This window comes from Agelaius phoeniceus, chromosome 11 (genome assembly GCF_051311805.1).
Source record: "Agelaius phoeniceus isolate bAgePho1 chromosome 11, bAgePho1.hap1, whole genome shotgun sequence".
NCBI classification, from domain to species: Eukaryota; Metazoa; Chordata; class Aves; order Passeriformes; family Icteridae; genus Agelaius; species Agelaius phoeniceus.
In genome coordinates this window covers 21,707,988-21,731,815 of record NC_135275.1, presented here as the reverse complement: position 1 = coordinate 21,731,815, position 23,828 = coordinate 21,707,988, and the positions used below count along the sequence as shown (strand labels likewise).

At 48.3% G+C, this 23,828-nt stretch overlaps 1 protein-coding gene across 1 annotated transcript; it reads right to left on the bottom strand.

Moving 5' to 3' along the window:
* LRRN1 (leucine rich repeat neuronal 1) lies at positions 1–19,734 on the bottom strand. Its single transcript, XM_054640045.2, has 2 exons — positions 19,439–19,734; positions 1–3,831 (listed from the first exon to the last, which is right to left on the bottom strand). Exon 2 carries the CDS (start codon positions 3,596–3,598, stop codon positions 1,448–1,450), a length of 2,151 nt encoding a protein of 716 aa, XP_054496020.1. The 5' UTR covers positions 3,599–3,831; positions 19,439–19,734; the 3' UTR covers positions 1–1,447.
* Between the last annotated feature and the right edge of the window lie 4,094 nt (positions 19,735–23,828).

Sequence of the window (23,828 nt, the reverse complement as noted above, 5' to 3'; positions counted from 1 at the left end):
TTCAACTGTAAATGATGCCTTTATATTGTACCCAGTGCACACAGATCACTGCTGCTCTCCTTTACCACAGTAACTCAGGAAAATACCCAGAATATGGATTCATTTTAAGCCTGTAAAAAACACAGTTCAGTATTGGACCAAATGTAACTGTCTCGGTAGTTTTAATCTTAATTTCTGCTTTTGGAGGAACATTATTCCAAATAAGTTTCTTTTCAAGTATATTCCAAGATTCAACTGGTTTATTTCAGTTTGGTAGCACTGAGTTTTTTTTTTGTCCTAACTGATGGTAATGACAGCTAAATGTCAGCTTCATTTCTATCTTAGCTCAAAATATAAACAGAAAAGTATACAAAAAGGAAAATGTCCTGTTCACACTCTGTGAGTTCTTCTTGCTGTGCACCCTATGCCAAACAGTTTTGATTCTGCATGTGACTCTCAGTCCAAAAGCCATGCTGAGACATTTTTCTCAATAAATTATTTCCCATATTTTGCCTCTAGTGCAGAGAAAACACTGCTATTAACATAAATGCATAAAAAACCTGAACCTGGAACTTCATTTCATCAAGAAAAAACCCCCATGATATTTTTTTATATAACATTTTGGATATATTTTATGTCAAAACATGATCACCAGTCAAACTAGTGACGTCTAAACCCAATACATTATTGTGATTTCTAAATTAAAAACATCAGAACAAAACTAAATTTATTATAGCTCTGCCTTCATTAAACACCGTGTGTTGGTGATTTAAACACAACAAAACTCTAGTAGTTCTTCAAAAGTGTCTACTAAATAGAATAAAAAGAATAAGAACAATTAACATTTAGTCTGTTACATTAAAAAATTGGATGTACTTATTCCTATTGCCTGTTAGCTTTACCTAAGCCTTCAACTACTACAAAAATAATAATAAAAAAGAAAACTCATTGCTGAAAGTCAAAAACATTCAAATCAGTTGATACAACATTACAGTACAGTCAACTAACATCATTCAGGGTCTCCTTTTCTCAGGGTGGAGTCCTCAGCCCAGGGTCACAAACCTAGTTCACTGCAGGTCCAAAACTGAGGCTGAGCTTGGCGCGATCCTGCCCCGCGATGGCGCCGGGGAACGCGGGCTCACCCAGCCCCTCCTTCTTTTCATTCAGCACTGGAGTTAGGACAGTGTTAAGTTTAGCACAATAACTAAAAAAAAAAAAAAAAAATTAAAAAAAAAGGAAAAAAAAAGTAATAAAATAAACAGAGGAGTGGAAGCTAGGTGAAGCTGCCATTTGTGTCAACCCATTGCGATACGCTATACTAAAAAATCCTGAAATATCCACCTGTCCTCACCGCTCTGCCACGGACTAGCAAAGTCAAAAATACAAAAGTCTTCAACTCGTCGTTTTTGCAGAATAAAGCAAAAAAGTCTTTGTGCTCCTTACTACCAGAAGCAAAATATCCTCTGAGTTACCACATGTAATAGCTTCTGGATGTGTCGACTTGGGTCGGCTTGGTCTCTGCAGAGCCATCCTTGTCTTTTTCACTGTCACCTTCCCAGAGATTAATAAGTGGAGGGTAGAGCTCATTCAGGGGGATTGAAGAGGTCTTTTGCATATATTTTTTCAATGAGTGGTGGTAGTTTTTCCTCTTAAACCTTTTTGCAATATAAACAGAGACGGAGGCGAGGCTGATGACGGCAAACATGGATCCCATCACCGCTGCCAGGGCCGTGCTGGTTTCCTGGTCGGAAATATCCAGCGCAAAAGCCGCGTTCTTGGTTGTGACGTTGACACAGGATCTCTGTGTTTGCTGGTGGATGTTGGACACTGTCAGACACACTTCATAATCCGTAGAGGGCTGTAGATGTGTGAGGTTGTATTCGTGGACATCCACCGGGACCCGGGCGGTGTAGGTGATGTGAGGGTTGTCAATCTTCATTGTGGCCGATGACCATTTTAAGTTGGATGTCATGACATTGGAGTTGACTTTCCAAGAAACCAGGATGGAATGGGATTCAGCTTGTTTGACGTAGATTTTCAGCACCTGGGTGCCATCCAGGAGCGTTCCGTTCACCCGGATGGTAGCGACCCTCGTGTCAGCCCCCTCTATGTTCTGAGCGACACAGGTGTATCTCCCAGAGTCCTCAACCTGGATGTTGGAGATTTCCAAGGTGCCCTCACTGCTCAGCTTGTATTTGTCAGAGAGGCTTTCCACGGTGACCTTATTGCCCAGAGGGGTGACCCAGTAGATTTCTGGCTCAGGTTCTGCCATGGCCCGGCAATCTAAAAACACCGTCATGCCGATGTCCAGGTTCAGGTGGTTGGGAAAGGTCTCGTGAGAGATCATTGGAAGACATTGCTCGTTTGAATCCTGTATCAGCACCTCCTTCACCTGCTGTCCCCGGTACTCTGGGGGCATGGCACAGAACATGGAGAGAGGCTCCATGAAGCGGATGTTGGTTTTGTTGGAGTTGATCCAGTGGATGACGCAGTCGCACCTGAGCGGGTTGCTGTGGATGCTGATCTCCCGCAGGTTTGGGAGGGATTCCACTGTCTTTTGGTAGACTGCATTCAAGGCATTGTTGTTGAGCATCAGGCTCTCCAGGGCGGGGACGTTGCGGAACGCCAGGCGATGGATGTAAGACAGCTTTGGGTTGTTGGTGGCCTCCAGCTTTGTGAGCTCAGGCAGGTTGTCCAGCGCGTATCTATCAACAGACACGAGTTCTCCCATGTTGTTGATCCCAAGCTCTTTCAATCTGAGCATGTTTTTAAAATCCCCTTCTTGAATTTTATGAATTGGATTTTTGTTGAGATCCAGGAATTTTAAATTGGGAACTTTCTCAAGCGCAAGCTGAGGAACTTTTACCAATTTGTTGTCATAAAAAGAAAGACTTTCAAGACTATCCAAGCCTACTAACGCGTTGCCAGGAATGTCTGTGAGGTACATACCTGCTAAAACTAGACTCCTTAAGTTTGAGAGTGGTTTGAAATTCATATCAAGTATTCCAATCACTGGGTTTTCTCCAATCATGAGAATCTCTAAGTTGGGAGTAGAATCAAACCAACGGCTGTCAATGACCTTTAATTTGTTGGAGTTGAGGTGTAATCTCAGAAGATTTTTGAGGCCGGAGAATGCGTTTGCAGAAATGCTGCTGATCTGGTTGTGATTTATGTAGAGCTCCTGCAGATTGCAGAGGTCTTGCAGACAGTAGTCAGTCATCTCTGTGATCTGGTTCTCCTCCAGGTGCAAAGTCGTGAGCTGAGTGAGGTTGGAGAGCCCCACATCTCTGATACTCGTGAAGTTATTCTGTGAAAAATCCAGTTCTGTTAAATTAAAGAGCTGCTGGAGTTCATCTGTGGTCTTTGCAATGTTGTTGCTCTGTAACAGGAGGACTTGAGTGTCACTGGAGAGGTTGCTGGGGATTTTTGTCAACCGGAGGTCGTTGCAGTCAACTGTGGTGGCTTCCCTGTAGGTTGACTGAGGTGTAAACCAGGGCCTGATTTCACAGACACAAAGCTGTGGACATTCACTGCTCTGTATGGAAGACTCAGTTAATGAATTCATTAACAATTCTAGCACCAACTGGCACACAGTTAAAACAACTCTAACCTTTGCCATGCTGGCCAGCGAGGGGGTTCAGCTCCCCAGCCCCCTAAATTCCCCACGGAGGAAGAGGGTGATCCCCTATCAGGCAGGAAACGTAAAGCTTGACGTTTGAGGTGAAAGGCTTGGACATCCAGAAAGGTGAAAGATGATTTTCTGAGTTTAGTGAAGTTAAGAAATGCTCTGAAGACTCTCAGCTGCTCCTCAGTGTTTTAGATTCTTCTGTAAATCAGTGCCTGAAGATGGTCCTGAAAGCAGATTAGGGTATATGTTATGCTCAGCTCATATACAGTTCATCTATTATTTAGTTTCTTCAACTTTTGAAAGAAAATATCTGAAAACAATCATTATTTTAACAGTAATCTCTTCCAAAAATCCCAGTCTGGTGCAGGTAAATTATCTAGGGTTTGGAACTCTCTCCTTCTTGGGGTTTACATGAGAAATCTCTCAGAGAGAATTATCTAAAAATAAAACTCTGGGATGGATACCTTTCAGATTTACCCTGCAGGAGTAGTTTGAATGGCTTGGGAATGCTGAGGGTGGAGGATGTGCTGGTGAGCAAAGCAGGGTCTCAGACAAGCATCAACACCCAATCCCTGTCCCCAAGGCTGAGACTTCAGCTGTGTGGAATTAAGGCTCAGGAAGCTGCTGGTTTAGAAGTTTGAAGCTAAATGCTCATGAACTTTGCCAAAATTTATCCCAGTTAATCAAATCAGTTCCAGATAACAGCTTAGATTTAATCCAGCTCAGCCCCAAACAATAACAGTAAATTTGATTAAATGAATGTACTGCCCTTATTTCAGCTGTTTGTACTGCATTGTGATGGTATGAACTGCTCACCACAATTCCAAATTGCTGTGTAAGCCCTACATCTGTGTCTGCTTAGCCTGAAGATGTTCATGCAAGAGTGCCTTTAAATTAACCCAGCTGTGTCCAGGCACCTCAGAACATCTGGTGATACCGGAGGCTTTGAACACATATTCCAGGAGAATCTCCTGCTAAAATCTTTCTCCTTCTCCCTTCATTGGAAAATCGCTCTGGTGAGTGCAGTACAGACTTCTCAAAGAAAAGGTTTGGGGTTTTCTGTAACTAAAATAATCAGGTTGTGCTGTGTGGACTCCCCACCCCTGGAAGTGTCCAAGGCCAGGTTGGATGGGGCTTGGAGCCATCTGGGACATTGGAAGGTGGCAGGGGTGGCACTGGATGGGCTTTAAGGTCCCTCCCAACCCAAACCACTCTGTGACTCTGTGATATCTGAGAGAACTCAGTGATGAAATCACATCTTTTTCAATTAGAACAAAGCAAAGCTTCAACCAAGTCACAGCCCACATTTGATGGTACTATATAAAATATTAAAACTAAATACAGCTTCTAAAATAGGTTCAAAATACTCCTCTGGATAGTGGGGCCAGGAATCCCATTTGTACAACGCTTACTTCTAAATCTGATCATATTAAATAATGAAACCACAGTGGTTTATTTTAGATTATGATATAGAGCTGTAGATAGAACACACCCAACAGCAATTTTATTAATTATTTTTATATTGTTATTCTGTGGTTGTGCTTTGGAGGAAGGGGAAGAGGACTGGGACCCAGAAGACATTTGACCCTCTTGAGTCAGATTTTCTGTCTAGTAGCTGAGACTTGAATGAGAGCTGAGCAGACTCTGCTGGAGCAGGGAAAACCAACTGTAGGACCAACATTCCTTCCCAAATAACTTCCCAATGATGGAAGAATTGACTAAGAATGTTTTAAAAAATAAATCCTAATGGCACCGTGGTAGTAGGGGATGTGTTATTGTGGAGTGATGAGGAGCTGGGGTAGCTGAGCTGTGCTGACTCTGATGGATGCTTCCCTCCACAGCCACACATTTGTACCTGGCCCAAGCCAGTCAATTCTAGGAAAATTGATGGAATCTGAAGTTTAATTGATTTAACTGCAGATTTTCAAATGGCAGTGCTTTGCAGTGAATAATGCAGGCAGTGCTTTCAATGCCAGGTACAGGAGGTGCCCTGAGCTGCTGTGCCCATCATGGGCTGTCCCCTCATACAGGGACGTGTCCCTGCTCCAGCTCTGGAGCATTGCTCCCAAAATTCCTGCCTGTGGAATCTCTCCTGCAGCTTCTCAGGGCATGAAGAGAAAGAAGGGAGTTGGAGCCTTACAAAGCTGAGGGGCCTAATGATGTTTCACTACTGCTTTAGCCCTGATGTAGCTGCATGAATCATGTAATGCTTTAAAAACCAAACTGCCTGAAAAACACTTCAAAGGTTCTTTTAAAATATGTAGGAGCGTGTCTAGATGTTGCAAAAAAAAATCAAATTTGATCTTTCTTTGTTGAATATTTATATCCTCTTACTTGCACGTTACAGTTATTGTTCATCCTTGCTAAGAAGGCGTTTGTGGGTTTATTGACCAGAGTTCTGGGTTTATGATCACTGTAAATATATGATTTTACAAGTTCCTAGTGGCTTGTTCTCTTCTGTAGCTATTTTCTACTGCAAACGGATTGAATTTTCTTTGACTGCAAATTTAGAAACAACACACACATTGCTTTCCTCAGTCTCTCCCAGCCCAGGGCAGCTTGGATGAAGCTGGAAATGCAATTCCAGGCTAACCAGAGAGTGAATTGTGAGCAGCCCCATGTGCCCCAGCAGGAGGGACAAGCCAAGTCGTGGCCTTTGGTTTTAGCCACCTGTGCTGTGTAAAACCCCATGCACAGCCCTGCCCAAAGCTACCAAACCAAACCCCATCCCTCTGCTGCCCAGGATTCTCAGCTCCCCAGCACTGATGCCAGCCACCTCTGCAGGGTTTGGTGTCACAGACACTGAGGGTGTGAAGGAAAGCTTTTAGCATTCCCTGCCATCCCTCCCATTTGTTAGATTCATATTTTCTGCTGTTCCAACCCACAACAGCAGTTGTAACAGCTGGTAACTTGATATCAGCAGAAATAATGGCTAATTTTATGTGAGAGATATGGAGGGAATTATTTTGCTCCGAGCTAATTAAATGCATTTTCCGTGGCACTGCTCAGTACCCAGTGCAGAAAAAAAGCCACATTTCTGCCACCAGCAAACCCACAGCAGCTGCCTGGGCCATGGGCTTGTTCCTGCTCCCTGAGGGCAGAAACAGGAGCACCATTCCTGCCTCCCATCCTGGAGCTGCCACGGGGACATCTAACTCCTCCTTTCCCACCTAAATTCTGAAAAATGGTTAATCCTGAGAATTGGTTTGGCCCATGAGGGCGGGTGTTTGGTTATGGAGTAGTGAGTGGGTCCTTCACCTCAGTTTTTCCAAGGGAAAGAAGGTGGGTGGGAAGAGGTGTGCTCTGGCAACCACAGCTTTACTGGTGGCTCTCAAAGAGTGAGGTTGGGTGGGCGATTGGAATAAAAAAATACATCTAAAGCTCCAGTGCAGGAAGAGGAAAATATGAAGGGACAAGCACGAAGTAAACTGTTCATTAAAAGTGTTCACACTTAACCTGCCAACTAAAAAGAACAGATACTGTGCATTTTTGCTTGGTAATAGGAAAACAAAGTGTTGTCACTTCCCTGACAACTGTATTAATGGTCACTATTAAAATTCACTGAAAGGAGCAACAATATTGTTTGCACATGGATATCTGGGGGCATTTTGGAACAGTGATGCTGCCACAGCAAATCCTCCCTGTGCACAGCTACGTGGCTCATTCCTGCAGAACTTCTTTTATATTGCAGTAGCATCAGCCCAGATTTTGGTCGGCACTGAGCCACCTGCACTGAGTGTGCCCAGGTAAAAGTTGGAAGGATCAGACGCATGAAAAAATTACCTGAGGCTAAGACAAGCAATTTATTCTGTAGCTGCTGAGAGCCAGAAGCACAAGCTGATCCCCCATTCCTCCCCTTTCCCAGGCTGAGCCTCAGTACCTGAGCTGTGTGCTGGAAAATTGTCTGTTGTGCCAAGGGCTCGTGCAGCTCCTGCATCCCCATCCCCATCGCTCAGGCAAACCTGGCTGCTGCAGCCTGGGCTGGGGCAGGGTTAGTGCCAGCCCTGGGGGGCTCAGGTGGAACTGGGCAGTGGAATCCAGACTGGGAGCAGGGCAGCCCCAGGCTCTGCTGTGTCCCTCAGGACAGCAGGAAGAGGCAGGAACTGATGCCCAAAGCTCCAGGTGAGCACGAGGCAGAACTTCCCTGTGCAGTGACCGCTCCCTGCCCACACTGTCCTGGGAGGGGCTGCAGTCTCATCTCTGGGGTGTTCCAGACCCCTCTGGACACGGTCCTGTGCTCTGGGATGGCCCTGCTGGAGCAGGGAGGTGGCACCAGACGTCCCTTCCAGCCTGGCCATGCTGTGACTCTGTGAGGAGCCTCCTGGGAGAGGGGAGCTCCAGCTGGAGCTCTGGGCATGCTGGAAGCACCCCTGGAGCACAGGGAGCCCAGGCTGGCATCGCTGCAGGCTGGTCAGGGCAGATGGGCAAGGTTAAGGAAAGGCTTGTGTCACAGACACATTGTATGGAAAATCCTTTCCTTGGGATCTTGTCTCCTGAGAGGCTGAGAGGCCTCAGAAATGAAATGTAACCAATGGTTATCTGCTGCTGTGGGATGCAACAGGGGCATCTGGGATTGGGCTCACGTGGTTGTTTCTAATTAATGGCCAATCACAGCCCAGCTGGCTCGGACTCTCTGGTCAGTCACAAGATTTTATTATCATTCCATTCTTTCCTTTCAAGCCTTCTGATGAAATCCTTTCTTCTATTCTTTCAGTATAGTTTCAGTATATAATTTTCTTTTAATATAATATATATCATAAAATAATAAATCAGCCTTCTGCAACATGGAGTCAGGATTCTCATCCCTTCCCTCATCCTGGCACCCCTGCAAACACCACCACAGGCTTTTGTGTGTGCTGGAGGTAAAACCTGCCCTGCCCTGCTCTGCCCTTCAGCAGGGCCTCTGCAGCTGTGCATCCCCTTTTTTCCATGGATAAAACAGGGATTTATGGATAAAACAGGGATTGGTGCTTGCTCAGCTGAGCCAGAGCCTCTGACCAGGCTTTAGGAGGGAGAGGCACTGAAATGGGAGCAGCCTCTAAATCCCAGCAGTAAGCTCAACACTAAGCCCAGTCTGAAAGCAGGTTACTAAAGCCACTCCAGTCAAGAGCATCAGTGACCTTGTGCATCCTAGAGAAAGAGAACTTGGAGTTTAATTTCCAGCCATGGAATGGGCTCCTTTCCCAGGAGTTAAATTTACAAGTGCAATCCTGTGTATTTAGAAAAATATTGAGGAATAATGCTTGGTAATAAGCCTTTTATAGTGAGGTTTTTAAAGTCTCCAGTGTCATCAGGAAATAAGCTATTTACAGGTCTGAATTGTGGAAAACACAGAAAAATCAAGCTGAAAATGATGACAGTTGAAGGAGCTTGAAGAAATCTGAACGTGGGAGCTGGGTATTAAAAGGAAATACAGAAACAAGGGCCCGTAGGACATGTAATAATGGTATAAAGCCTCAAAACACATCTTCAGGGATTTATAATATTAAAGTTTTGAGGCTTTTTTTCCTTGCAAATAATGCCTACTTTTTCTTCTCATCTGTACACACATTCCATCAAAATAAAGCCTGTGTTTAATTTTGGGGAAAGCTCTGGTGAGAAGGTGATTTGCTGTATCTCAAGACAACCTTAGCATGCTTTATCTGTGTTCTTTTGAAAAATACTACTCTTATCTCCACCAAAGAACTGCAAAGAGCATCCTATTCATAACGTCTGTGCTGCAGAACCAGCATATTACAGCTTGGAAATTTGTAATTTATTGGAGCTTATTCTTAAGACTCGCATCTGATACAGTATTTTTCATTAAAATACTGAAGTAAATTTGCAGGAGAGGGAAAAATGGTTTTCATTCACAGACTGCTCTGGAGTGCAAGGGGCTGGATCCCCTGCAGGCCCATCAAATCCACCAGAGAATTGCAACCCAGCTTCTGGCAACTGATGGAAAATCTCTCCCAGATTACCATTAACCAGTCATATTAGAAACATCAGCAATAACAGGGGCTTGCCAAGCAGTGGGCTGGCAAATTATAGAAGCTATTTGCTTTAGGAAAGAAAAAAATCTCATAAACCACTTCAGGGCCCTGAAACCTGAAAGGTGAGATGTGTTTGTGCAGCAGGAATATTCTTATGCCAGCAACACAAATTATCATCAGCTTTCTTACTCCTCATGAATGAGTTTGGGACAAGATGGGCTGTTCTGCTGTCCAGCACTTGTTTTCATGTCCTGCTGAAAGGGCTCAGTGTGAAGGCAAAGCTTTGATTCCATTTGATGCAAAGAATCCCACCTGTGACCACTGTTCTGGTCCACATCCTCAGCAGAGCATAACTAATTTGGGAAGACCTCTTCCAACCACTTTTTGCATGTTGTGCATGTGCTGGCTGATGAATCCCATCTGTGAGCACTGTTCTGGCCCCACACCCTCACCAGGGGAAGTTTCTTGGTTGGATCAGCATTTCTGAGAGCCAGCCCATTGCAGTGCCAGGTCAGGATCCAGGCCCCTGAGCCCTTCCTTGCAGCTCCTCCCCTCTGCCTGCCCTGCAGGTGATGGAGCAAACCCCTGGGCTGTGCTCTCCTCTCCCCCTCACGTGCCCTCACCCTTCCCCAGCCCTCTCTCCATTTCAAATCCCAGGCAGAATTGAAACCTGACTGGTTTTAGTACAGTATCTAGAATTTCCAGAGCAAATTTCTCTTCCAACTCTTTCTGCATGTTGTGTGTCTGCTGGCTGATGAATGAAAGGGGGGACCAAAGGTGAAGAAATTCTGCTTTGGCTTCTTTCCATATTTAAAGAGTAGAAATGGATTGAGTCATGGCGTATTTGGGATCTCAGAACAACATGGAAGGATCTGAGCATCTTTGTAATCCATGGGGGCACCTCCTCCCCAAGGATTTAATGTAGAGCAGCTCAGAAAATCTCTGCTTCTTACTATCTATCAAAATCAGCACAATTCAAATGAAAATCTAAAAAAAAAAAAAAAAAAAGAAAGAGGACAAAGGGCATGCAGAGATTGGGTTGGATTGAGGAGCAGAATTCCCTTTTTGTGTTTTGACCATTCTGAGAGCCAAGGAATTGGCCAGTGGAAGCAAAGTGTTAATAAAGGAGCGGACGAGGAATATTTTTAACCAGGAGAAAGAGGGCTGCCAGAACTCCAGAGGATTTTCCTGAAGGAACAGAAAATCCTTTTCCTCCCTTTTTGCTGACTGGCTCCTGGCAGTGTGATTATTTTGCTTCCTACACAGTTCTAGATCAAACTCCAGTTTTGTGAGTCACTCAGGATCCCCCACAGTTGGGAAAGACCCCGGTGTGTACGTGGTTGTTACTACCACAGAGGATGCCAAAAAAACCCTGTGCTGCAAACAGAGCCTGATAAATCCCAACCAGAATGAGTCAGGAGCTCTGGAGGTATTTATAAATCAACACAATGGTGCTGGCTGTAGGGAATGCATAAGGCTTGTTATTAAAAATTATATGTGCATGGAGCTTCAATTGCTTATCTTCAATTCTTCAATCAAGGAAAAAAAGTTCTTTTTCTGGTCCTTGTTACACTCTGTTTTGATAATTCTGTTTCCTGTGGCTGTAATATGTGTTAGCATTTCAATTATTAGTGATTAAGTATTAAACTGTATTTTACTATTAGCCTAGATCTATATCTACACAGTTTGTACATGTAGTGTGCTGACACAGACTTCAGCCCTTAGAATAAAACAGACTTTTATTGATTTTTTTTCTGAGTTTTATGCTTACAAAATCCAATTCTCTGTTTCTGAGCTATATATATTTAAATGCTAATAGACCCATATATTGAGTTGGCTGATATGGGAAGATCTGATAGGACAGATTGTGAGCATGGCACTAACAGAATAAATGGATTTAGCATGGGAGGTGCTGAGATGTAATAGAAAGGCTGTTAGCACCAAGACAAAGATCTGGAACTCAACCAAGCTGGGAAGGGACAGAACTAATTCCATTAAGTGGCCACAGATTCGGGTTTGGAACTGCTCTGAACCAAGGCCTGACTCTGACCTGAGAAAAGGCTCTTTTCTCTCTCTCCAGTTCCTCTGCTGTATCCCATGACCCTCCCCTTTGCCATGAGCCTTTCTGCACTTCTGCTGCATGAAATATGTGCTCTCCAGCACTGTTTCATTCCAAAACCACTGCCATGGATCAGGGCAGGGAAACTCAGTCAGCTGAGAGTGTGGAACCCCCACAGCCTGAATTTAACCATTTCTCCATTTCTCTCTGAATGTTGATGCTTTTTGCTCCATGCAGAAAACAGACTTGCTTTGAGACCTTCATGAGACTCAGAAAGAGAGAAAATACATCTAATTCAATGTACTGTGTGTTTAGGAACAGGCTATGAGCTGTCCCTTGAGCTTCAGTCCTCAGGCTGGTCATGGCCACATCCCAGGTTTTCCATGGATTGTTACTTTCATCAGTGCTTGCAGAACACAGAGGTGCTACAATTTCTGCCTTTTGCAGAAAGGAAGTTTTTTCCTCTCAGAATTTTGAGTTATTGGTGCTTTCTAGATAAAATCTTTACCTAATTACAGTGATTCATTTGGGCATGGTAATGTTTAATTTGTATAAACCAGATTTGTTGCACTTAAAGAGGGCAGAAAGAGAAAGGAAAACAGATTTGTCAGTGAACTTAGAAAAAAACACTGACCTGGTTTTACTCAGTGCCTTTTACTACAATGAACCCATTTTAAAAACCTGTTTTCAAGCAGCAATTAAAAAACTTCATTTTTGCAGTGGCTTGTTCACCTATGGCTAAGATAAGTTATTTTTCAATGCATTTACAAGTCACTGGTGGCTCTCTGGAACTATCAATATTTACTCTATTTCTGTTAGAATGATGGATCATTTGTAATTTAAAAATTTAACAAGGCCAATCAGTAGCTCATCTGCATCCCAGTAATTGTATGCAGCACATTAGCAAGGTATGAATTTATTAGATAGTTTTGGCCTTGCTTAATCATATAAATGATACGATGCATGAAATAACAGAAAATGAAGGATTCATTATATAAATGATAAACATTTTCAAATTACGAAAAGACAATCCAAGCTTTGATTGATATTTTATTAAAAGAATGTAAAATGTTATTCTACCAAACTTTGGACAAGCTCAGGGATTCTCTCTGAATAACTCTGAGGTGTTTTGTAGAAGTTCCTTAGGATGTGATGTGTCAGACTCCAGGGTGGAGGAGGAAGCCAGGGAATGTCTCCCAGGAACTTAAGCAGCTCCTCCAGGCAGGAGTGTTCTCTTTAGAGCAGGATAAAATAAGGAAACTCTCAGGTGAAACTCTCCAGTGGCAGGGCTGGAGCTCTGGGGTAGCACTGCCACAGGTGGAGCTTCTTTCACCTGGAAAAGTGTTTGTTGAGCATGCAGGAACCTGGTTTGGGTCTCAGCCCCACCTGGTAGGATGTGTGGTGCTGAAATGTGTGTGTTTGTGGCAGGTGATCCCCAATCCATCCCCATCCTGGTGCCAGACCCATCCCTGCACCTTGCCCATCCCAGGCTCAGCTGTGCTGCTCTACCATCCCACACCCGCCTTTAACACCCCCTGCTCATCACAAACCAACCCCTCTGGGGTGCAGCCAGAGCCTCCCAGCTGAGCCTGGGGTGGGATGTGCCCCCCAGAGCCAGGAGTCCTTTGGGATCCCCTCTGGAGTCCCCTGGGATGCTGGGCTGAACTGGGACAGCGCTGGGAACGGGCTCTGGGTGCCTCTGGAGGGAAGAAACCCCAACACCTGCCTGGGGGTGCCTCTGGGGGTGAGGAGACCCCCAGCCCAACTCCTCCTTTGAGCACACCTGGAGTGCTGTGTCCAGTCCTGGGCCCTCAGTTTGGGAAGGACATTGAGGTGCTTGAGCACATCCAGAGGGGCAACGAGGCTGGAGAGGGGTTTGGAACACAAACCTTGAGAGGAACCCCTGAGGGAGCTGGGGGTGCTCAGCCTGGAGCAGAGGAGGCTCAGGGGTGCCCTCATTGCTCTCCACACCTTCCTGAGGGGAGGCTGAGGACAGGCGGGGTCGGTCTCTGGCAGAACCAGAGCACGCAGCCTCCAGCTATGGCAGGGAAGGGACAGGTTGGATAGCAGCAAGAAATTGTTCACTGGAAGGATAATAAAGCACTGGAATGCTCTTCCCAGGGAGGTGGTGGAATCACCATCTCTGGATGTGTTCAATAAAACACTGGACATGGCACTGGGTACTGTGGTTTAGTTGAGGTGTTGGGGCACAGGTTGGACTGGATGATCTCGGAGGTCTCTGCCAACCTCATCATTCTGTGACTGTGTGTGACTGTGTGTGTGACTGTGTGTGTGACTGTGTGTGACTGTATGTGATTGTGTGTGATTGATTGTGTGTGACTGTGTGTGACTGTGTGTGTGACTGTGTGATTGTGTGTGACTGTGTGTGTGATTGTGTGTGATTGTGTGTGTGACTGTGTGTGACTGTGTGATTGTGTGTGACTGTGTGTGACTGTGTGTGTGACTGTGTGTGACTGTATGTGATTGTGTGTGATTGATTGTGTGTGACTGTGTGTGACTGTGTGTGATTGATTGTGTGTGACTGTGTGTGTGACTGTGTGTGTGACTGTGTGTGACTGTGTGTGACTGTGTGTGTGACTGTGTGTGTGACTGTGTGTGTGACTGTGTGTGATTGATTGTGTGTCACTGTGTGTGTTTGTGATTGACTGTGTGTGTTTTTGTGTGACTGTGTGTGATTGATTGTGTGTGATTCTGTGTGACTGTGTGTGACTGTGTTTGTGTGTGATTGTGTGTGGTTGTGTGTGTCTGTGTGTGACTGTATGTGACTGTGTATGATTGATTGTGACTGTGTGTGACTGTGTGTGACTGTATGTGACTGTGTGTGATTGATTGTGAGTGACTGTATGTGACTGTGTGTGATTGATTGTGATTGTGTGTGACTGTATGTGACTGTGTGTGATTGTGTGTGACTGTGTGTGAATGATTGTGTGTGATTCTGTGTGCTTCTGTGTGCCTGGGCTCTGCTCCCTCCCAGGAGCTCTCCCCCAGGAGCAGGTTGGGGGCTGCACTTCCCCAGAGCTGAGCCAGGCAAACCCTGCCAGGTACCTCCAGGAGGGCCTGGCTTCCAAAAGCCCTTGGTTCTCCTGCTCTAATCCAAGCTGACAGTGCCCAAATTGCTGGAATCACCAGAGTTAGTTAAATTAAATACCTGGAAATGAGATGCTGACTGACAACCTCTGAAATTTCTAACTGAAACCCCCAAGTAAGGTTTGCCTCAGCTGCTTTGGTTTGGGATTTGTTCAGGGAAATACTGCCCTGTGTGACCACTGAGGAGTAAAGGGCAGCGCCTCAGGAGAGAAAATTATGTAGTAAGGCTGCTGTACCCAATAAAATAAGGGAAAAGCTGTTTCTCCTGGCACTTTTATAACTTCAGTGCATTCTCACTACAGCAGCCTGTTCAATATTTCAGGCCTGTTACTTAAACTTGCTTTGCCTTGTTGTTCTGTTAGTTAAAAAGGGAAGAAAAAGGCAATGCTGCACTGCAAACACTCGATCTTTAGAAACTGTGCTCCAGGTGAAAACCAGCTCCTGCTCTTTTAATAATTCAGCCAGATGGAATGTCAAGGAAACACTGCCTTGTAACACCAAATTAAGGTCTTACGACACAGAAGGTGAAGTTATAAAAATATTTTACAGGAGAAGTTAAGAGCAGAGACTAATTCCTGTCTCACTGATACCACAGACTTGTCCTGCCTTCACCAGGGGGAGAATTAGGCCAATCCAAAATAGGCCAATCCAGTATTTTTCTTCAGTGCCCTAAGTAGAAAAAGGAAAGACGACATCTAAAGAGCAAAACAAAATTTAAAGTTGCAGAGTTTGAAGTAGCAAAGGATAAGAGAGTGGAGTTCAGAAGAACTTTCAGCTCTCAGCCCACCACGTGTTCAGCTCTGACCTGGCAGAGTCCATTAGTGAAGAACTTAATTACTCAGCTGCAGGAAAAGAGTCTGGTAAAGTCTGAGGAACTCAAGCACATCTGCAGGGACTGTTTCTTATCAGAGTGGTCCTGTGAGGTCCCTGTGCAGAACTTAGGCCCTCCAAATCTTAGAGAAACACCATTATTTAATAATTAATTACAAACCAACAAAAGCAGTTCCTAAGCCAGCTCTTTGATTTTCTCTGCTCTTGCCCATCTTTCTTCCCACGTTAATTGCAGAGACAAAACAGAGAATGGGAATATTTGCAGTGAGTTTCCTTGGATTTCTGCTCTGGCATGGGGCTCTGGCTGCTTCCCACCTCTCCCCTCTCCCAGGAGCCCTGCAGGCACTGCCAACCCTCCCAACAGAGTCAGCAGAAAAACCACCCCAGCTCCAAAGTCCCTTTTGTGTAGAACTCGCTCGCTTTTGTGTAGAACTCACAAACGATTTTTTGAGAAAGATGTGTTTAAGGCCTGACTCTGTTAATGACTTAACTGCTCTGCAGCACAACCTGGAGTTCTGGGCTGCTGGGAACATCATGGGTCTCCAGGCTGGAAGGGGCTGCAGGAATCAGCCCTGGTGGGGCTGAACCTCAGGCTCACTGTCCCTGAGCCTTACACAAACACAGAGGAGGAGGGCTGCGTTTGTGTGCTTCCAAAAACTTTACATAGATTTTCTTCAGTTCTGTGTCTACAAAATGTCTGCCAGGAAAAAATCTGGAGCTTGGCAGGATGAAGCCTCACACGTGTATTGTTCGTGTAGCTATGGTAACCTACAAATGCCACCAGTGTTTCCATTTCATACACAAATGAGGGGACAGCTGTGGGGACCACATGTCTGCCAATGGAATAATATATGTGAACTAGGATGGCTTGGTCAGAAAATTACAACTCATCTATATTAATCAGGGCTTCAAAGAACAGGCACCTCCGTGGCAACAAAGTGCACAGGAAGACAGAGGGATTTTTATTTTGGAGAATTTTGGCTGCTCTGTAAATATTTGCAGCATCTTGCTACTTTCTGCTGGTTGGAAAAGAAACGAAGATAAATATTGTTCGACCAGAGCTGTTCTATAAACATCACTTAACTATTCTCCTTAGGTTTTGTTTGTTTGGGTTTATTTTCCTGATGCTTGAGCCTGACACAAAGGCAGACCTGGGACCATGCAAGTCACTCACCTGGGGGAGGAGCAGCTCCAAAAGAGACAGAAATAATGTGGCTCAGAGCTTTGTGAACAAAGTCCCCATTTTTACTCATTGTCGAGATTAACAGAAATAAGAGCTTCAAAAGACTCGTAAGAGAAACTAAAAAAAGATTTAAAAACATTGTTTAAATGCGGATGAGTCTCTATCACCCCTAACAACGAGAAGAAGAAATCTGCAGACCCAATAATGCACACAAATCCCCTTTGCAGCGAACATTAAGCTGTGCAGGCTGCAGCAGCAGCAATACTTGACCGCTGCTATGATTCATCCAAGATGTTTGAAGTGTCCCTACAAGAAGAGCCGCGGAGCAGGGCTGTGCCGCCCTCCTTGGCAGCAGCCGGCTGCAGCAGGAATCCTGCACGCCGATCAGGAAAAGTTTTCCCTGCCTTCTGCAGTGCCACGCTGCTGTATCGCTGTGAAACAAAGGCTGCAAGCATCCCCTCCTCCGCCCGCGGCAGCGAGCTGGGCTCCGGGCACCGCGGGATTAGCAATGAGTGATGGTGATGAGAGCCTAACCACTGCTCCTCGAAATTATCCCATTTGCTCCACGAGCTGGAACCAAATACACCCAGAGAATCAGGGAATCACAGACTGGTTTGGGTTGGGAGGGACCCTCAAGATCATCCAGGGCCACCCCAGCCATGGCAGGGACACCTCCCACTGTCCCAGGGTGTTCCAAGCCCTGTCCAGCCTGGCCTTGGGCACTGCCAGGGATCCAGGGGCAGCCCCAGCTGCTCTGGGCACCTGTGCCAGGGCTGTTCCCTGTGAGGTCAGGCTGAACAGAAGTTTCTTCTTTCAGCCTGAATTTGGACGGGCTCAGCATTATTTATGGCAGTAAAAAAAGGTCCTTCACAGTTCACGTGAAAAGTTGTTATCCTTCTATAATTGTCCAACTTAATGCAAAATCCTATTTCCTTCAATGATCAGCAGTGTTATCTGTTCTAGGTAAATGGAAGAGGCTTTATGGTCATCACAGTAAGTGGTCTAATAACGTCCAAAATGCCTACTGGGAGAGATAATTTTATATGGGCTACATAAAATGTTGTGCAGATAACTTTGAACTGCCGAGGTAGAAGTTAAACCGGAGCTCTTGTCCCGGAGCAGTGGCACAAGAGAGGCTGCAGAGCAGGGGCACAGGGACACCTGGGGCTGTTCCCTGGCCCGAGGTGAGAGCAGAACCATCCTGGCTCTCCTCACTTTCCATCTGGGAAGCTTCCTGCACTGCTTTGTCCCTCTCAGTGTGTGTCTTTAATTTAAACTTTGACTCGCAAGACTTTGGGACTCAGTGTGGTTGGGTCCTTTGGACAACAGCAGGACTGATGCTGGGTGTGCCTTTGGTCATTCAAAGCTCTGTGATCTCTCAGTGGGTACATCTGAGCTGTTGGCCAGAAGAGGTTTATGATCTCCAGAAATAATGGGCTCCTTTTATAGGGACCCTTGAAGTCCGTAAGGAAAGGACTGAAAGGTTTCCAAACTAGTTCTAATGGAAGGGACTCGTTACTTGGGAGCTCTCGCACAGCTCCAGGACAAGAGCAGAAGCGCCCGTGTGTGATCTCTCACCTTTGGACAACACTATCGCCTACTTTGAGTTTCATTCTGCTACTTTCCCTTCCATCGCCTGAAATGGTGGGAGATGCGCCCCGAGCCAGCACAGGGGGAGAGAATAACTTGGGGGAGAGCGAAAATCGCAGGCGAACATCTGTTGTGCGGCCCCGGCAGGGCTGAGCCGGCGGCACAATGCGCCTCGCTGCTGTCCCTCCTCCGGCAGGGACCGGCCCCGCGCTCAAAGGGCCCTTTGACAGCGGCGACAAAGCGGCGGCAGCGGGGCCGGTCCCTTTGTCCGCCAGACCCACGGCCAGGGACCCGCGGTGCGGGGTGAGGAGCCGCCGCTGCCCCGCGCTCCTCTCGGGCAGCGGAGTTCCCAAAGAGCCCCCGAAGGGCAGCTGCGTGCGGCAGGGACCCACGGAGCATCCCCCGGCCGCTCTGCCCAGGCCGGTCCCGCAGCCCCCGGGACCGAGCGGCCGCTCCGCCCGCAGCGCACAAAGCCGCGGCCGCGGGAGGAGGGCGGCGGAGCCGCGGCCCCGCTCACACTGCGCCTTTATGCCGCTTTCTGAAGGGCCATTGTCACACTGAAGGCTCCTTGTCTCCTCGCATTCCTGCGGGTGAATGGATGAGGCAGGACATCTGCCGGGATCCGCTCCCATTCGCATGCAAATGGGGGACGCGGGCAGCGCTGCCGCACCGCCGGCCCCGCGCCCACCGCCGGCCCCCGGCACCGCCGATCCCCCCCAGAACCCCCCATTTACCGCAAACCGGCCCGGGGAGCAGCGGAGCACCCGAGAGGGAGGAGGAGGAGGAGGAGGAGGGGGAGGAGGAGGAGAGCGATGCTGCAGCCGAACCCCGCAGCCCCGGAGGTGCGAGGCGGCCGCAGCCCCGGGGCGGTCCCGGCGCGGTGCGGAGCCACCGAAACCCCGCGGGGACTCTCCCGGGGGGGCACCGGGGGCGCGTCCGCCACCGCAAACTTTGCTCGGTGCCCGGGCCGCAGCGCACATCGCTGCACCGCGGCGCACATCCCCGCAGCCCGGAGCGCAGCCCTCGCACCCGCGCCGCTCCCGCAGCCTCCGCTCGCTCGCTCCCCCGAGCCCGGCGGACGCACTCACCGCCGGCCGGGCGCTGCCGCCGTTGTCCCCCGGGGCTGCACATCCGCTGCTGCCGCCGCGGTCCCAGCGCGCCGGGATGCCGGGAGCGATGGATGGATGGAGGGATGGATGGATGGATGGAGGGATGGATGGATAGGTGGGTGGAAGAGGGGATGGGTGGACGGAGCGGTCGCTCCGTGCCTGCTGCCCGCCCCCAGCACGGCGGTGCCGGTGTCGGTGCGCGGTGCCGCCCGCTCTGAGGCGCCGCCGGCGCGCACCTGGGAAGGCGCCGCGGGTCAGGTGACGGGCCGCGCTCCCATTGGCTGCTGCGCGCGCGGCACCGGCTGCGGGGGCGGGGCGAGACCTGGCCCCGCCCCCGAGCGACCCCGCCCCCGGCCTCGGTGCGAACCCGGGGCTGCTGCGGGCACCGCTCGGGACCCGGGAGCGTCCCTGCCTTCCCCCCTTCCTTCCTTGCGATCCGGGGAGCATCCCTGCCTTTGGATCCAGGGGAGCATCCGTGCCTTCCTCCCTTCCCTCCTTTGGATCCAGGGGAGCGTCCCTGCCTTTGGATCCTGGGGAGCGTCCCTGCCTTTGGATCCAGGGGAGCATCCGTGCCTTCCCCCCTTCCTTCCTTCCGATCTGGGGAGCATCCCTGCCTTTGGATCCTGGGGAGCGTCCCTGCCTTCCCCCCTTCCTTCCTTCCGATCTGGGGAGCATCCCTGCCTTTGGATCCTGGGGAGCGTCCCTGCCTTCCTCCCTTCCTTCCTTCGGATCCTGGGGAGCGTCCCTGCCTTCCTCCCTTCCCTCCTTTGGATCCAGGGGAGCATCCCTGCCTTTGGATCCTAGGGAGCGTCCCTGCCTTCCTCTGGATCCCAGGGAGCGTCCCTGCCTTCCTCCCTTCCTTCGGATCCTGGCGAGCATCCCTTCCTTTGAATCCCGGGGAGCAGCATCCCTCCTTCCCTTCCTTCCTTCGCTTGGATCCTGGGGAGCATCCCTCCCTTCCTTCAGATCCAGGGCTAACATCCCTCCCTTCCTTCAGATCCAGGGCTAACATCCCTCTTCCTTCCGTTGGATCCTGGGGAGCACCCCTCCCTTCCTTCCTTTGGATCCAGGGTGATCATACCTCCCTTTCTTTGGATCCAGGGTGAGCATCCCTCCCTCCCTTCCTTCGGATCCGGGGGAACATCCGTCCCTTCCTTCCTTGGGATCCAGGGCTATGATCCCTCCCATTGTTCAAATCCAGGGTTAGCTTCCCATCTTTCCATCCTTCGGATCCAGGGTGAGCATCCCTTTGTCTCTTTGGATCCAGGGGAACATCCCTTCCCGTGCCATCCTTTGGCTCGAGGGTTGACAGCACTTCCCACTGTTCAGCTGCAGGGTTGACAACCTTCCATCCTTGGGCTCTAGAGTTCCCAGAGTTCAGAGATCCATCCCTGGGCTCAGTCTTTAGCAGCCCCCCCGTGGCACACGGGTCCCTGGCACGCTCTGCAGGTCACTGGGGTCACACATCAGCAGTGTCACCCTCACCTGTGTCTATGACAGGGAATGAACCTGCTGAGTAGCTTCCCACCTGCCCTCCGAATCCTAGCTCTCAATGTTTTCAAACTTCATTCAAAGTGGCACAAAGATGTAGTGAGAAAGTTCTGCAGCCTGTCAGGACTCAAATATTTGGGGTTCTGTGCTCTGTAGAGAGGCAAACCTTGAGCCAAGGGGATGGGACTCACACCCCAGAGGGTGCTGGCACTGCCCAGGCTGCCCAGGGAATGGGCACAGAGGCTGCCACAGCTCCAGGAGGGTTTGGAAAACCCTCCCAGGGATGCCCAGGTGGGATTTGGGGTGTCTGTGCAGGGCCAGGAGTGGGACTGGATGATCCCTGTGGGTCCTTTCCCACTCAGGATATTCCATGGTTCTGTGAGCCATAAGAGTCATTTGAGCCTGAAACCCAAGGATTTAAAGCTGTCTGTGTCAGCCCTCGGAGATGTTCTGGTTCCTGTTCTCTCCCATTTTCTGTCCTGTCTCCATTTCCACTTCCCTTAGTTTGCAATTATTGACTGACACATTTCCCACCTTTCCTTCTCCCGACCTTGGGCTTCACCCACTTCCCTGGCCGAGTTCCCAGGGTGCCCTGGCTCAATCCCCACGTTGGATCTCAGGTACAGTTTTAGTCTGTGCTACACAAGGAGCTTGTGGCTGAAGCTGTGGCAGTGATACAAAAATCAGCTTTTCTGCAGACCGTAAAATCTTTATTTCCTGATTTTTTATTATTAACAAAACCAACAGAAAGGAGACCTGTGGCAGGGCGGTGCTGTGCTGCCTCATCCCTGTGCCCTTTAGTAAGGTCATGGAAACTCTGGGATGCTTTTATTGACAAATAAAAGCACACGGGATATTCTTCACCCTCCTGCTCTGCAAAAAGTGTTGCAATCCCTTGGGCAAAGTTTGCTGAGCACAACCTGGCTGAAAAGGCCCTGCTGTCCATGCCAGGCAGAGCTCAGCACCTCCTCCAGGCATGTCCTGAAGCCGTGCCTTCTCAGGAAATTATTCTAAAGATTGGTTTAACACTTGTTAATACGAGTTAACAATAAGTTAAATACACAGCAAATACGGTTTGCAGTAATGCTTCAGATTTCCTCCTGAGGCAATGATTTTTTTTCTGAGAGCCCAGAAGGTCACTTGGGTAACAGTAAAAGTGACGTTTTTCATACATAAGGAAATTGAATTTTCAGAAGGAACTCATCAATGTTGTCCAAAAAGACACTTCTCCTTTCTCAGGGGCTGTTCTCATCCGTCCGGATGCTCCCTCCTCATCTATCACTTCCTCCTGATGAGGAAATAATGCAACAGCAGATGCCTCTTGGAAAACCCAGTGTTTTGAACAGCTTCAGGGCTTTGTTTCAGGGCAGGGAATGTATTTTCACTTTCTTAGCAGAGTAGCTTCATCTTTGAAAGGCATAAACCTGATGGACCTAAACCCTCCCTGCAAAGAAAAAAGAAGGAGAAATACAGCAAGCATTAAAATTTTACAGCCTTAAGCTGGTGTCTTCATTTCCTGGCAGTTTTCACAACATCAAAACACCAGGAATGAGAACAATGTTGAGATGGGAGTTAAAACATCTTTCATTGCTACAGCTGCAAATGAGTGTTTTGGTGCAGGAAGGAGCCAAGTGAGTCGATGGCTTAGCCAGGGTTCCTGCCCAGGCTGTGAGGTACCAGCAGCTCAGGAGGAGCTGCTGCAGGAGCTCCTGCAGTTAGGGGGCTTTGCACTGAGGCAGAAGGGCAGTGGGTCTGCCTCTCTGTGTCATCTTTCACAAACTGCTCGAGGAACAACCTCTGCCACTACTTCCCATCAGGCAGAACTGAGTATTCTTCCAAAACATCCCTGCTCAAGCAGCCTTAAAAGAGAAGGTCCTAGGAAAACAGGAGATTTCCCACTGTGTGGGCCTTCTGTTTGCCTCTTTGTTCTCATCTTCTCTCCTCCTGTGCTCTCTGGCTTCATCCCCTTATTCCCCCATTGTCTTTACATTCAGCTGCTTTCCTGGTTCATCTCTGTCCCAAAGTGCTGTGAAAGGAGTTTGGCATTTGCTGCTGTTCCTGCCCTGGCCGTGGCTTGGCTCTGTCCAGTGCCTGGCATTTTGGGGAGCAGGCCTTTAAACCTTTAAGAGGGTCTAAATACCTTAAATGATAAAACAATGGAGCCCTGGGTGCCCTGTCACGCACGTCCCTGCCTTTTCTCCCTGGAGCAGACATCCTGCCATTAAGCTGCTTAACATCCTGAGTGTGTGCATAATCCATTTCCCTGGGCTGTGCCTCGGGATCCTCGTGTGCCATCTACCCAGGAACACAAACTGGGAGCTGGTGGCAAGTGGGAATGGCAGGTAGCAGGGGCACCCCTGGAAATGAAAGACACTTGCTACTGCAGAGGTACAAATCTGGCTCTGCCAGACAGCAGCAGGTCCTGATGGCTAGGAGATGGGAGAAAGTCTGTGGGCTCAGTTTGGAACAGTGAGAATTTTTGGAGGACAAGTATGACACTCTCTGAGGTGTGAGACAGACAGAGAAGGAGGAACTGCAGTTTGTGTGTTGTGCCAGCAGGTTCTTAGTGTGGCCCACACTTTTTGGCAGCCAGGTGAACCCGCTGAGGTTTCTCCTCACTCAGGTTTTGGATGTGGACACTGATTGTCAGAGCTGCCTGGATGTGCTGGATTTATTCAGAAAGGCACCAGCACAGCACAAATTACCCACAGGAACTGTGCAAGCCAATGACCAATCACGTCAATAAGTGTCTATTTGCATAATGCACTCCCAATTACGCATGTGGGTGCAATCATTGCATGCACAACTGCTGGGAGCGACTGCAGGTGCAGCACTGGGGCTGTGCCCACGAGGGCATGGGCTGCACAAAGGTCTGGGT